Raw genomic sequence first — 12,810 nt, 5'->3', positions numbered from 1 at the left:
CCTGGCCACCGCCAGCTAGAAGGGCATTCAGTAAAAGCTTAATGAAAGAAGTCGGTGGCACTGCATCGCTAATGAAGGTCATGGGAAAATCTAACTTACCTAGCTGGAGAAGGCTGACAGAAATAAAGTGCTGTGATTTCTAGGCTGTTCTTCCAACTCAACTGAAATGATTTTCTTATACCTCTGGTCTCTTTGTTATGAAAGTGCAATCTCGCTCCCCCCTGCCCCCCCCCCGCCCATGAGGCTCTCGGCCTCTGAAGGCAGTAGCTCGGTGTTGCCATCTGATCCTCCAACGTGAAATGCTCTTAGGAAATGAACTGCGACCCATACATTCATAACAACAAATTTTATAAGAAGAGAAGTATGTGATTTTATTTTCAAGTTTTGGAAACTGTTTTCAGAAAAAAATAAAATGACAAGAGCACATACAAAAACTGAAATCTTCCACTGAACTAGAAATAGAAACTCTTGGCAGAGGAAGGGACTTTGGAAGTGTAAGGCCTTTTCCTTCTTGCACCACCTCTAAAATGTCCCTCGCTCAGGTGACCAGCCTCCTGAAATCTTTCCCAAGTTTGGTGTACTTCATCTCATGAAAGCAACAAAGAATTTTTCATCATTTAAAAGAATAAAATACGGGAGAAAGGCCTCTTGTGCTGTTTGTGGAGAAAGGTCACGCCCTTGAAGCTGCTTTGTAACGTGCAGGGCACAGGACTGGCTTCAAAAACAACAACAAAAGGTTCTGGGCACTTGCGTTATCTACACGTGAACAGTTGCTGTTCACCTTCCTCTATGAAGAGTGGCAAGCTACATTCCTTCAAGTACATTCACTTAATTGTAGTTCATATACTTCTACCCTTGGGATGAGGCTGAAACAGAAACACAACAACCAGCTAACACAGAGCTGTTACCGAAAAAACTTCAAAATATTAATTATCGTGAGAAGTGATTGACTGAAAATCAATCTTGGATAACAAAACAAAATTTCCAATTACGTAAACAAATTCTATTACTTACTGAAAATTTCCACTATCGGAAGATCCTGATTACAGTAAAGAAATACCTTAAATGGAAACAGTTTAAGGAAATGTGATTATTTGGTTCATTTCAGAAGGTCTGCTGGTCCAACTTCTAGCCACAGGAGTCTCTGAGTTCTCAGCGAAGTGTGACCAGTTCTTCCGAAGAGGTAGGGTGAATGGCAACCGTGTTGTCAAAGTCGGCTTTTGTGGCTCCCATTTTCACTGCTACAGCAAAACCCTGCAGCATTTCATCACACCCGATTCCTTGCATGTGGATCCCAACCACCTGGGAAACAAAGGAGAAGGACACCTACCATTTAGAAACCTCTAAAACACTAGGACTCTGATGACACAGCCCACCAGGCCCTGCGTGGTCCTGCCTCAACAGCCCTCCAGGGCCCTGCCTCAGGCTCTTGGCCTCGCTGGCTTTCCTTCGGTCCTGAGTACTCACCATGCTCTCATCTCTGCACAAACGCTGTCCGAACATCTCTCCTTTCCTCTTTTCAGGGTGAAAGCCCATTTGCTCTTCAGAGAGCTACACACTCCTTCCCTAGAGTTTGATGATCATGTGGTCTCTCACTACTAGTATTTTTCCACCGTGGTTCTATCACAACTGCAACGTTTTACTTATTTATTCGGGGACCGGAGAGCTGCAGCCCGTCTTTCCCATCAGACTCGAGTCTCCAGATGAAGGGGGCCCTGTCTGCTTTTGCTCCCCACCCTATCCCTATGGCCAAGTGACACAAAGGCCCACGGAGGTGCCCAGCCTGCACCTGCTGGACGACTGCACGAAGGACCGTGAAGGGGCGTTTGTTCCGACTCCATTTCCCAGTGGTTTCTCGCTGCGCTTTAAAGCTATGAGTTAACGTTCACCCTCAGCAAACAGTTTTAGGGTAAAAGTCCATTGAAAAAGAGAACATAAAATTCAGCCACAAAAACAGTTTGTTTAAAAACATATCAAGAATATACTTAAGATTAGTGAATGGTACACTTAAAAATGGTGAGGATGGTAAATTTTACATCATGTGCTTTTCACAATGAAAAAAAGTATATCTCAATTTAAAGCAAAACAGATTCCAAATCATGTATTATCTATGTATTAAAAAGCCAGATTTTTAGAAACGTATTATGATCTGAACCACAATTTCTGAGGATGGCAGGAACGTCATGTCATTCCTCTTTATATCCCCCAGTTCTCAGTCTTTATTAGACTGTCAGGTAATGTTTATCAGACAAATGAACGATAAACGGTATGAAGAAATAGCTGATATTTAGAGATAAGGAGGGGCCCAGCTGATTCAACTCTGGAACGCTTAGGCTAATGAGGAACATTCAGGGTCAAGAAACAGCGACCCGTGTTTTGCTGCCAACCCACCTCCCTTCTTCTCTTCGCTCTGATTCTCTGCGCCTGCCAGTCCTCAGGGAAGCTGACTTCTATAAGACCAGGGACTCTGTCTTGTGGCTTTTGCAGTATGGGGCCACTGAATCGAATACAGACTGTGCTCTTTTTGATAACAGAAGTTGGAAAAATACATCTGAATCTTCAATTAAGCCACTTCCCCTCATGGAAGCATGTTCACAAGGCATACTGCTAAGTGGCATTTCAATATTTAATTCAATTTGTAGAAAAGCCCACTAGACTGACTTAATACCAAAACAAAACCTAGACTTCAAAAATTCTGTTTAAGAAAAACCTGTTCCGCCCTGGTTGGTGTAGCTCAGTGGATTGAGCGTGGGCTGCAGACCAAGGGGTCACCTGTTTGGTTCCCAGTCAGAGCACATGTCTGGGTTGTGAGCTAGGTCCCCAGTGGGGAGCATGTCATAGGCAGCCACACATTGATGTTTCTCTCCCTCTCTTTCTCCTCCCCCTCTCTCTAAAAATAAAAAAATAAAATCTTAAAAAAAAAAACCCAACCTGCTCCTATTCATACCAAAATCACAATAAGATACCACTTCACATCCACTACGATGGCTAGAAGAAATAAGTGTAACAGGTGTCGTCCAGCTGTGGCGACACTGGGACCCTCACACATGGCTGAGGGGGATGGCAAAGGGCAGCCACTTGGGAAACAGTTTACCTCCTCAAGAGGTAAACCCAAAATAGATCACTTTACTGGCTAATCTTCCTCTGCTTCACTGACTGATTGTATTAAATTTATCTGGCATTGAATGCTCACACTTAACACCATTTCTGAGTTTCCTATCTACTCGGGCCTATTGGTTGATGACAGAGAGCTGTTTGTGGTTTTTGACCTTTCCCCTAATGTTTGCAATGGAACCTTCCTAATACATGAAATGTTATGAAGGACCTCACTGTGCAGACAGGCAGGTGAAAGTGGGACTGCCCCAGCAGAAGCAGAGAAGGCTCAGCTACTCGGTCTCCTCCCTCCCAGCCCCACCAAAATGCCCCATCCCTGCCAACCCTGAAGTCCCTCTTTAGCTTACTGGGTGTCCCCCATACCTTCTCCTCCTTGTTAGCACAAACCATTTTCATCACACATTTTGTTTTCCTTGTGGTAACTGCATGATACATTGGCGTAAAGGTGGTGGAATAGATCTTCACGTTTTCTTTTCCATATTTACGCATGGCCTCATCTACAATGCACAGGGGAAAAAGCATCTATGAATTCAAAAACAGAACAATTCCACTGATCTATCAGAGAGCAAGAAATACAATAGATGACCTAATCAAATTATGAGTACCAAACAAAGCCACAGTGAGCGATAGTCTACAAAATAAATGCTGATGTCATGAAAGATAAGAGACTGAGGAACTCTGTCTCTAAATTAACAGAGACCAAAGAGTTATAAAAACTAAATGCCGTGTATCATCCTGGACTGAATACTGCACTTGGGAGGAAAAAATGTTAAAAATGTCCTGATTTGAGATGACTGGCAACATCTGAATGGAGTCTAAAGTTGAGATCATATTGTTTCCATTTAAATGGTCTCACTGGAAAACGGCACTGTGCTTCTGTGAGGGATGGCCTCGTGCTTAGGGACAGTGCCTGAGGTGTGGGTGTGAGTGTGAGCGCACGCGCACATGCGTGCAGAAAGAAAGTGATCACGTGAAAATGTTCAGGGTATACAGGAGGCCTCTGCACTATTTTTGTAACATTTCTTTAAATTTGAAATTAGTGCAAATAAACAAGCCAAAAAAAAGTCCAAGAGACAGACAGGGTGGTGTGGGGGAAAGGAACTATGCTCTCAAAGGGGTGGTGGTTGGCAAGGAAACGAGAACGGGGGCAACAAGAGGCTAGCCAAGAAGGAGTGTAACTTCAGGGCTGAGACAGAGTTAGGCAGCTGACAGACACCCAGTTTTAACCTGGGGATGGGAGGAAGGAAACCATAGTTGATCTTTGTTTTTAAATACCTACCTTCTGTGAGTCCCACTGTGCCAATAGGGGGGTGGCTAAAGACCACCGTGGGGATATTGTCATAGTCTAATTTGGAATCTTCTTTGCATTCAAAAAGTCTATGGGCAAGTTTTCGGCCAGCAGCTATGGCGACTGCAAAGATATTTTTAAACCAGTGGTTAGCTTATTGCGCATTTTAACACAGCAGAGTTGTAACCATCTAGCCATGTGGCTTAACATGCTAGTTCTGACAAAGTTTTACACCAATTTTCGTTATACTACCTAGTTCAATATAATGAAGACATATCAATGCCTTAGTTAACAATTCAAAACTAACAGCTTATTCTAGTATATCGAAAGAAAGAAAGAAAGAAAGAAAGAAAGAAAGAAAGAAAGAAAGAAAGAAAGAAAGAAAGAAAGAAAGAAAAGAAAAAGAAAGAGTGAGCTCTGGCTTGTATGGCTCAGTGGACTGAGCACCAGCCTCTGAACTGAAAGACTGCAGGTTCGATCCCCAGCAGGGGCACATGCCTGGGTTGTGGGCCAGGTCCCAGGCTGGTGGCAACCAATCGTACAATGATGTTCCTCTCCTTCTCTATATCCCCCTTCTCCCTGTTCTCTAAAAGTAAATAAATAAAAATCTTAAAAATAAAAAAAGAAAGAAAGGAGAAATTTAAACATTTACAAGTTCCCAATCAATCTGGCAGCTACCTACTTAATGAGATTAGCTTTTTGATTCAATATTTATGGAGCAAACTGTATTAGTTTCAAGCATCTTCAGTTCTACTCTGTAACCATACTTACTTCACACAAATATTTTAATGTTTAAATTATTTTTTATTTCTTATATTTTTTAAAAGTTTATCCTCCTTAGCCTGCTTTTATTCCTAAGTCTTTTAGAATTAATGCCTAAGTTCAGTAAAAGCATCAGTTATTAATTGTATTGATTTAAATTGACAGGTTTTCCTTCGCCTCCCCAAATAAGATATCAGTAGGATATGTAAGAAATTTCTTTACTTTGACACACTTTTCAATTGTTATAGATTGTTTTCATTTCATATTTTACATCCTTACCCGAGGATGTGCTTATTGATTTTAGAGACAGGGGAAGGGAGGAAGAGAAACATCGATGTGAGAGAGAAACATCGATTGCTTGCCTCTCGCATGCACCCTGACCAGGGACCGAACCTGCAGACTAGGCACATGCCCTCACTGGGAATCGAACCCATCAACTTTTAGTTTATAGGATGACGCTCCTACCAACTGAGCCACACCAGCCAGGGCTGTTAACATTATGTTTTAAAGTTTTTTAAGCTTTAACTGTTATTTTGCTTTTTGTTAAGACAACTTCCTAAACATGCTAAAAGGTTGTGGGGGTGTAACTGGGGGAGTTTCCATTCTGAGGTCAGACCCAGGGCCATTCTGGAATGGCTGGTGCAGTCCCAGAGGGGTGTGGAGGGAAAGCACCTGGAGTGGTGTTCGTAACAGAGAGAAGTGGGACAAGGAACTTGAGCAGGGGCCTGTGAACTTGGGAAGTAGGCTGAGGTCTGGGGTTCAGAGGACAGGGTCAGTCTTGGTTGTGTCAAGACTAAACATCATATAAGAATCCCACACTAGCCCTGGCTGGCATAGCTCAGTGGATTGAGTGTGGGCTGCGAACCAAAGCATCACAGGTTCGATTCCCAGTCAGAGCACATGCCTGGGTTGCAGGCCACGGCCCCCAGCAACCGCACACTGTTTCTCTCTTTCCCTTTCTCCCTCCCTTCCCTCTCTAAAAATAAATAAATAAAATCTTAAAAAAAAACAATAAAAAAAAAGAATCCCACACTAAAGTACTTCCTTCCACTGTCAACCACATACAACTCAGATTCCAACTCACAGCGCTCCTCAGAGGGTGACCATATCATCTATGTGAGAACTTCTGTCTTCACTAAGCGCTTTTAAAGTAAGAATGAGTACTCTTCAGAAAATGTCAGGCACCCAACCAACATCTGTTTCAATACATTTTCCTCATGTTAATGACATAAAGATGCTCAGCCTTTTAACTTTGCTTAAGCTGATTTGACTGTGAACTGCCAAACCGTCTTACATGACACACAGAGCCTCCCTCACCCAAGAAGAGAAGAAATGTCACCTGGAGTGAGAAGAGCCTTTCCACATACGTCCCCAACTGCGTAGATGCCTTTTACGTTAGTATTCTGGAATTCGTCCACGAGGATGTGACCTTTGCCGTCAGTCTGAATCCCCTAAAATTGTGAAGGGACACCATGTAAATATTTGGCCTCTCTACAAAAGTGGAAGATCAAATCTCTGGGTCTACCTCATTTTAGGCACCTCTTTGGGCTGAATCTCTAAGAACCACATGGCTCAACCCCCGGATGAAAAAAAATCTTAGTGAAGCAGCAAGTTTCATAGCTTTTGCTTAATTTAAAAGGGAAATATTTATCCAATTTTGAGGTCTTTCAACAGGGTCTGACTTTGCAATGTTCAACTCAAATGGCCAGGCAAGATGAGAAGGAATCACTCAGCTCCCAGACATGGTATTGGCCATCCCCATGTAATCCATTTAGGACACGTTTTCCCCTTCTTCCACCGAAGCACTCAGTCCTCCTGAAGTAGACTGAGTCACACTTAGAGGGTTACAGCCCAAAACAGTCATCAGAACCAGATGTGTTTGAACCGTACCAGTTTAGCCTTAAAATCCAAGCAAATTTTGCACTGTACTCGAACACATACTGCTATTTCCTTAAAACAAAACTTTTCCCCTACATATCAAGCTGAATTTTTGCTCTAAGATGCGTCATGCTTATCTTGTTGGGGCTTTCTAGATCCTACCTGAATGTACCCGCGGGTGTGAAGTGAAGATGAAGCAGAAGCAGGAAGTAGGAAGCGTAGCGGGTAAGAGTGTATTTATTACCTTAGAAGCCAGACAGAGCTGGGTTCAAGTCCCAGCTCTGCCATTCACTAGCTACGAGATCTTGTATAACCACCTATTTGTCAATGAACATTTGAACTTCTAGCACAAATGAGGCATTAACCTCGTCAGCGTGGATGCAGTGGCAAGTAATACAGATAGCCTCCCGGCTCCACAGAGTTTCCAGCGTGAGTTATTCATTCTCTCTGTGCTCCTGGTTTCCTCATCCTTACACCTCCGAGTTGCTGGGAGATTAAATACATTAGTGGCATGTTGGCAAAACCTACACATAGGAATCATTCAATGTGCACTGCAAAATATATCTTAACATTGAATGAGATTAAAAACTTGGCCTCTTTCTAAGAAAAGTTCAGCAAATATAGCTGGAAATTGGACCTGCTAATGCCTATATTTGTACAAAGGCAAAATATTTCTTGAAGGGTAAAAAGCTGAGTGACTGGTTTTGTTACTATGAAAACAGTTTTACTAAATTTCATTGAATGATAAGCTTCAAAACAAGTAAACCGTCTCCCTGAATATTTTATTTTTTAATGCTAAAAGATATAAAAATGAAAAAGGACTCTACATTATAACAGATTGTAATATTAGAACATAAGTCAAAATATTAGATGCTTCTCCAAAGGCTCCATCAAATGTGTAACCCTCAAGCATATAAAGTATCTATCATTACTAGTAGAGTAGTATAGCATTTCAAAGAAATCACCATTGTCACAACCATCAACAGCAGCTGGCGAACATTTATTGAGTTCATACCGTAAGCCGGAACCTTAGTGAATCACTTTGCATGTACTTTCTCATTTACTCTCCTCTATAACCCAGTGAGGCAAGTACTATTATCATTCCCCTATTTATGTGAAGCAATTCAACTTAAGAGTAATTATGCTGTTTGCCTAGTAAGGTCATGCAACTGGTAGATAATAGAACTAAGGTTCAAAATTGGGCCAAACTCTGGGACCCACACCCCAAGCTACTCTCTACTAGACTTTCCTTCAAGATTTCAAAGCACAAATAAAAATGCTGATTATAGCACTGGTAGATCAGCTACACATCTACTCCCATCCCCAAGTGCCACAACGTCCAGACGATTTACACACCCAGCTATCAGGGTTAGCACTGCAGACAACAAGGAATATGGCAGGGCTTTAAAGAGACAAGTATAGTAAAAGGGAAATCAGCGTGCAAGAGACTGTCAGGAAACTGCTAGACAATCTAGATTAGAGGTGTCAGGGACCTGATCCAGGATGAAGACTCAGAAAAGAAAATCTTTTAAGTTCAAAGGAGCAGCAATGGGGTTTGATTACAAACTAGATGCAAGGAATAAAGAGGAAAAAAATCCAATAGAGCCCACCAAAGTTTGGGGAATTTGGATGAGTTGTGGGGGAACACAGGGCAACTGAGAGGTTTCAGGATATTTTGGGCAGACTAAATCAGCTTACCACTTTGTTTAAATTCAGGCCCCCGGAATTTGGGTCCCGCCCAATGGCCCAGAGCAGGCAGTCAACATCTTGAATCGTGGTGAAGGTGGGTTTCCTACCAGGAACTGAAGTAACCACGCAGAGCTCCAAGCCCGAAGAAGTCTTCTTAACTTCCTTGACCTATTGGCAAATAAATGTGTTAATTGCAGGGGGAGGGAGGAAGAAAGGAAAGCAAAGAGGAAACTACAATTCTTAACATTGAAAAAGTCCCCACTGAATCCTATGCGTGAATCCTACGTGCGGATGCGTTTACTTCTGCCCCGAAGCCACCAACACTAGACTCCTGGGAGCCAAGACGGTTTCTCGGCTGCCCCAAATCACCCAGCCAACGGCCAGAAACGGCAGCTCACGCCACCCTCCTAATACTTCAGCTTAAAACAAAGTACCCTAAACTGTGCCTTTAAAAACCATGATAAGATTTTAACTCATAAATCTAAGCGGAGTGCAACTGGAGTGTAAGGAAGACGAAAAGTATCACTAAGAAACTTTGCGTACTGTACAGTCATTGCTTCTCCCGGGACATTTTTAACCAGAATTGGGCGGGGCGGGGTAAGAACTAGGTCAGGAGAGCGGAGCCCACGCACAGTTTAGTGGAGGTCCCCAATGATTCTGATGTTGACCCCACCACCAACCTAGTGCTTTCACATTCACAAGGCACGTTCACATTTTTTATGGCACTGGCCATGGCCTATGGTGAAAGGGCAAATCTATGAGGAAAAAGAAGCACTTTCACAAGGTTAATACTCCAGGAAAATTCTGAAACTTGGGTGATTCCCTGAGAGGTAAAGCACTTTGTAATTCTGCAAATCCCAAAAGGGTGTGGCTTAAAAATAGATTTCATAATATTTCCTGAAAAAAATAAATATAAACCTGAAAAATAAGGATGTTCAATAAAGCATCTATGTATAACAATTAAAGTTTTAGTTCTAACTAAAGTCAACTCCTAGATTATTCTAATCTTTTATGACTTGATTTCATTAATACATTAATGAGAAATATAGCAGCTTAAAATGAAGAAAAGAGCTGGTCATACTCTAGAAAGGAATACATTGGCAAGGGCAGACAAAGAGTCTGCATTTATAAAACTCAGAGGGTGAGGCCAAAAGCACAAAGTGTGACTCATGGCAGAGAGACGACTCAGGGCCGTTCGCATGCCCTGGGCCGGCCATACCTGCGAGTGCTTCAGGACCTCTACGCCAGCATTGTCCAGCTCTTCAGTGCAGTTGGAACTGATCATCGAATCAAAAGTTCTAAGCACCTGTATACAAACAGAGGCAGCGGAAGGATGGTGGTGGGAAAGGAAAAAGCCTTGATGGAAGATAGGCTGCGAACCTGGCAGGGAAACTTCAGTATCATCCTCCCTCTTATCTCCTTCCTCATTGATGGCCATATTGGGAGTGCAGCTTTCATGAATCTATTTCCCCACATCCCCACCAGTGTCTGTGTTACATCCGACTTCACCACCTCCTGTTTTAGACTTAAATAGAGAGGCAACCTTCAGGCCTCCACTACCTTCACCATGCCCTCTCCTCCCAAGCTTGTTTCTCTCTTCCCTGAGTCTAGAGACCAGAAATTCTTTCTCTTTTCAGTATTCCAAGGCCAGCTTTCCCTCTGAGAGGATGTAAAATCTCCTTATCCAGGAAGAAAACGCAATACAATCATTTTGAAGATTTTGTTTAATGCTAGTCTTACTGTTTAAAATCTCAAACTATTTTAGGGATTTAAATTTGGTAAATATGAATTCCATTCCTATTAAAAGTTCCTGACAAAGTTAGAACATTGTCTTTTTTTTCCTGATATGATAGGTGTTGTTCTAGAGAATGTCTATCTCTCTATCCATCTATGTACTCATCCTCAAATCCTTCTAATGATCGCATGGGGTAGGCAATGTCATCCTCATTTTTTTTTTTCAGATGAGAAAGCTGAGACTCCAAGAAATGGAGTGACTCTTAGAAAGTAGTACAGCCAGGACTGAAAATGAGCTCAATCTGATTCTTCAGATCAAGTTCTCTCCACGACATTATGCACTTGTTTCTTTGGTCGCATAATCTTGACGGCAGTGCAAAGACCCTGGGACCACTAAGAACTGACCCCTGTGTGCCCATGACCGACGGCTCTGCTCCATTACCCTTTGCAGGGCTGTAAGTCCTGGGAAGGGAGAGAGAACACAGGAGAACAAAGGTATAGAAACCACTCTCTTGCCACAACTGTCAGATGAGTGTATAGTGTCACTAACTGGGGAGTAAAGGCATGGGACTTCTTCATATTCCTAGAACCAAGGCTCATTAATCTCCTCTCCATATCTATGGACTTTATTTTTTCTGAATTGAGTTCAGACTGCCAAGTTCAGGGCAGCTGGTAAGTTATATCTTCCAAGGCATTTCCACAGTCTTTAGCACTGCTGCTACAGCAGTACTCGCACACTGCACCTTTTTCACAGGCATCCTGCACTTAGTCTTTGTCTGAATGCTCTCATGGAAGTGAGCAGACACGCAGCGACGGCCTGTCAGGTGGGCTGTACTCACATATGGACACCTCTGTGCCTTTCCCAGTGCAGGAGGGAGACATGTAACTCTGCAAGCTAAACCGAGGTCAACACTATAATTACTGATCATTCATTCCATTAACAAATATTTATCAAGCTCTACTATGTGGAAGACATAAAACATCCGAATAAAAGACAGGCTAATAATTAACTTAAAAGATGTACAGATATAGTGGTCTGCAAGAGACAGAAATGATACAGAAGAGAACAGGAAAAACTTCATGGGGAATGTGTTATTTGCACTGGATCTTGATTTGGGAAGGGAAAGCACCTTAAGTAGAAAAGTCCATACAAATATAAGGAGATGGGACCAGCTTACAGGTAGGGAATTGGCTAGAGAGGGTTCAACTCCTTCTGGGAAATGGGGCATGTTTGATGAGATTACTTTTATGAGGGCGGAGTATGTGCTTAGATGGATGCTCAGGCCTGGCAAATCACAGCAGTAGATCAATATGCCACGGAATACAGTGATGGAGGATTTGGTGGTGGTGGTGATAATGACCCTGGTGATATGATGACAGGGGTGATGGAAGGTGATACTCAGTGGGGAAGGCAGGTTTTTGGAAAGAAAATGGAAAAACCCACATTTTTCCTACACATTATTGGCAAAAGTCTATCCTGACTCTTCTTGAGGTGTGCATCCTCAAAATGCTAACAGTCACTGGGGAGATCAAGGAATTGGTACTGTGGTAGATGTAGTAGCCAGCTAAGCTAATTAAAGAAGGCAATGGATCTAATGAGATGTGATCAGGCCTCTTGCAAACAAAAGAAGACACAATTAAAGATGAGTAAAACTGGTAATAAGGGAACAACCTTAGGTATATAATTAACCTATAGAATACAGTGACCTGGGCTAGATTAACAGATAGTTTAAGTAGAACTGTGAGATTTAAAAAGCACTTGGCACCTACATGAATAGGCAATGTTTTTAGTATCTAATATCCCCAAAGATAAGTATCACTATCATTTGTTAATTTTCACTTAAGATGCTGAAATAGCTGTTCTTCGCTTGCCCTTAGGAAGTTCCCTGAATATGAGCATCATAGAACCTTGAGTTAATTGGGAGCCACATGAATGCTAGAGTATAACATCACTGAAATAAGAAAGAGAATTGACATAATAATTCATCTAAGTTTTCGCTGCCAGGATTTTTGTTCTTTTTTCAAGATTCTCAGTGTTATTTCCAGTTGGATTTCAATGTTCATTACGATGGCTTCCATCACTGCCCTCAGGAGACTAGTCTTTAAAATAACAGTTGTTACAGTCTAGTAACTTTTCTTTTCTCACAGACATCCTCTTTCTTTCTCTAGAGACTTCTTTCTGATAACACACATACAACACACCCCAGGCAGGGGCAGGTGGGGTCATGAGTTAGTCACAGGCTAGTTCTGGGACAGAGTACCCTGGGACAGAGAGTGCCCTGGGCCAGGGGGCAGAGGGAGAGCGAGCTGGATGCAGGCGTGGGGAAGAGCAGGAGGCCCAAGTA

General features: G+C 42.4%; 1 protein-coding gene across 1 annotated transcript in view; it reads right to left on the bottom strand.

Annotated features, from left to right (window-relative positions):
* Positions 1-345: 345 nt before the first annotated feature.
* Positions 346-12,810, bottom strand: part of GSR (glutathione-disulfide reductase) — a 33,420-nt gene continuing 20,955 nt past the window's right edge. The window contains exons 8-13 of the mRNA XM_045821783.1: positions 9,951-10,037; positions 8,741-8,899; positions 6,504-6,615; positions 4,394-4,525; positions 3,478-3,611; positions 346-1,302 (exon numbers count right to left, since the gene is read on the bottom strand). Coding sequence (XP_045677739.1) covers positions 1,153-1,302; positions 3,478-3,611; positions 4,394-4,525; positions 6,504-6,615; positions 8,741-8,899; positions 9,951-10,037 — 774 coding nt within the window. The 3' untranslated portion in view covers positions 346-1,152. The remainder of the gene's footprint in view (positions 1,303-3,477; positions 3,612-4,393; positions 4,526-6,503; positions 6,616-8,740; positions 8,900-9,950; positions 10,038-12,810) is intronic.

The sequence above is a fragment of the Phyllostomus hastatus genome, unplaced genomic scaffold (genome assembly GCF_019186645.2).
Source record: "Phyllostomus hastatus isolate PE091 unplaced genomic scaffold, TTU_PhHast_1.1 phas_scaffold_46, whole genome shotgun sequence".
Lineage (NCBI taxonomy): Eukaryota > Metazoa > Chordata > Mammalia > Chiroptera > Phyllostomidae > Phyllostomus > Phyllostomus hastatus.
The sequence above is the reverse complement of the archived record's forward strand: the minus strand, read 5'-3'. Positions and strand labels throughout refer to the sequence as shown.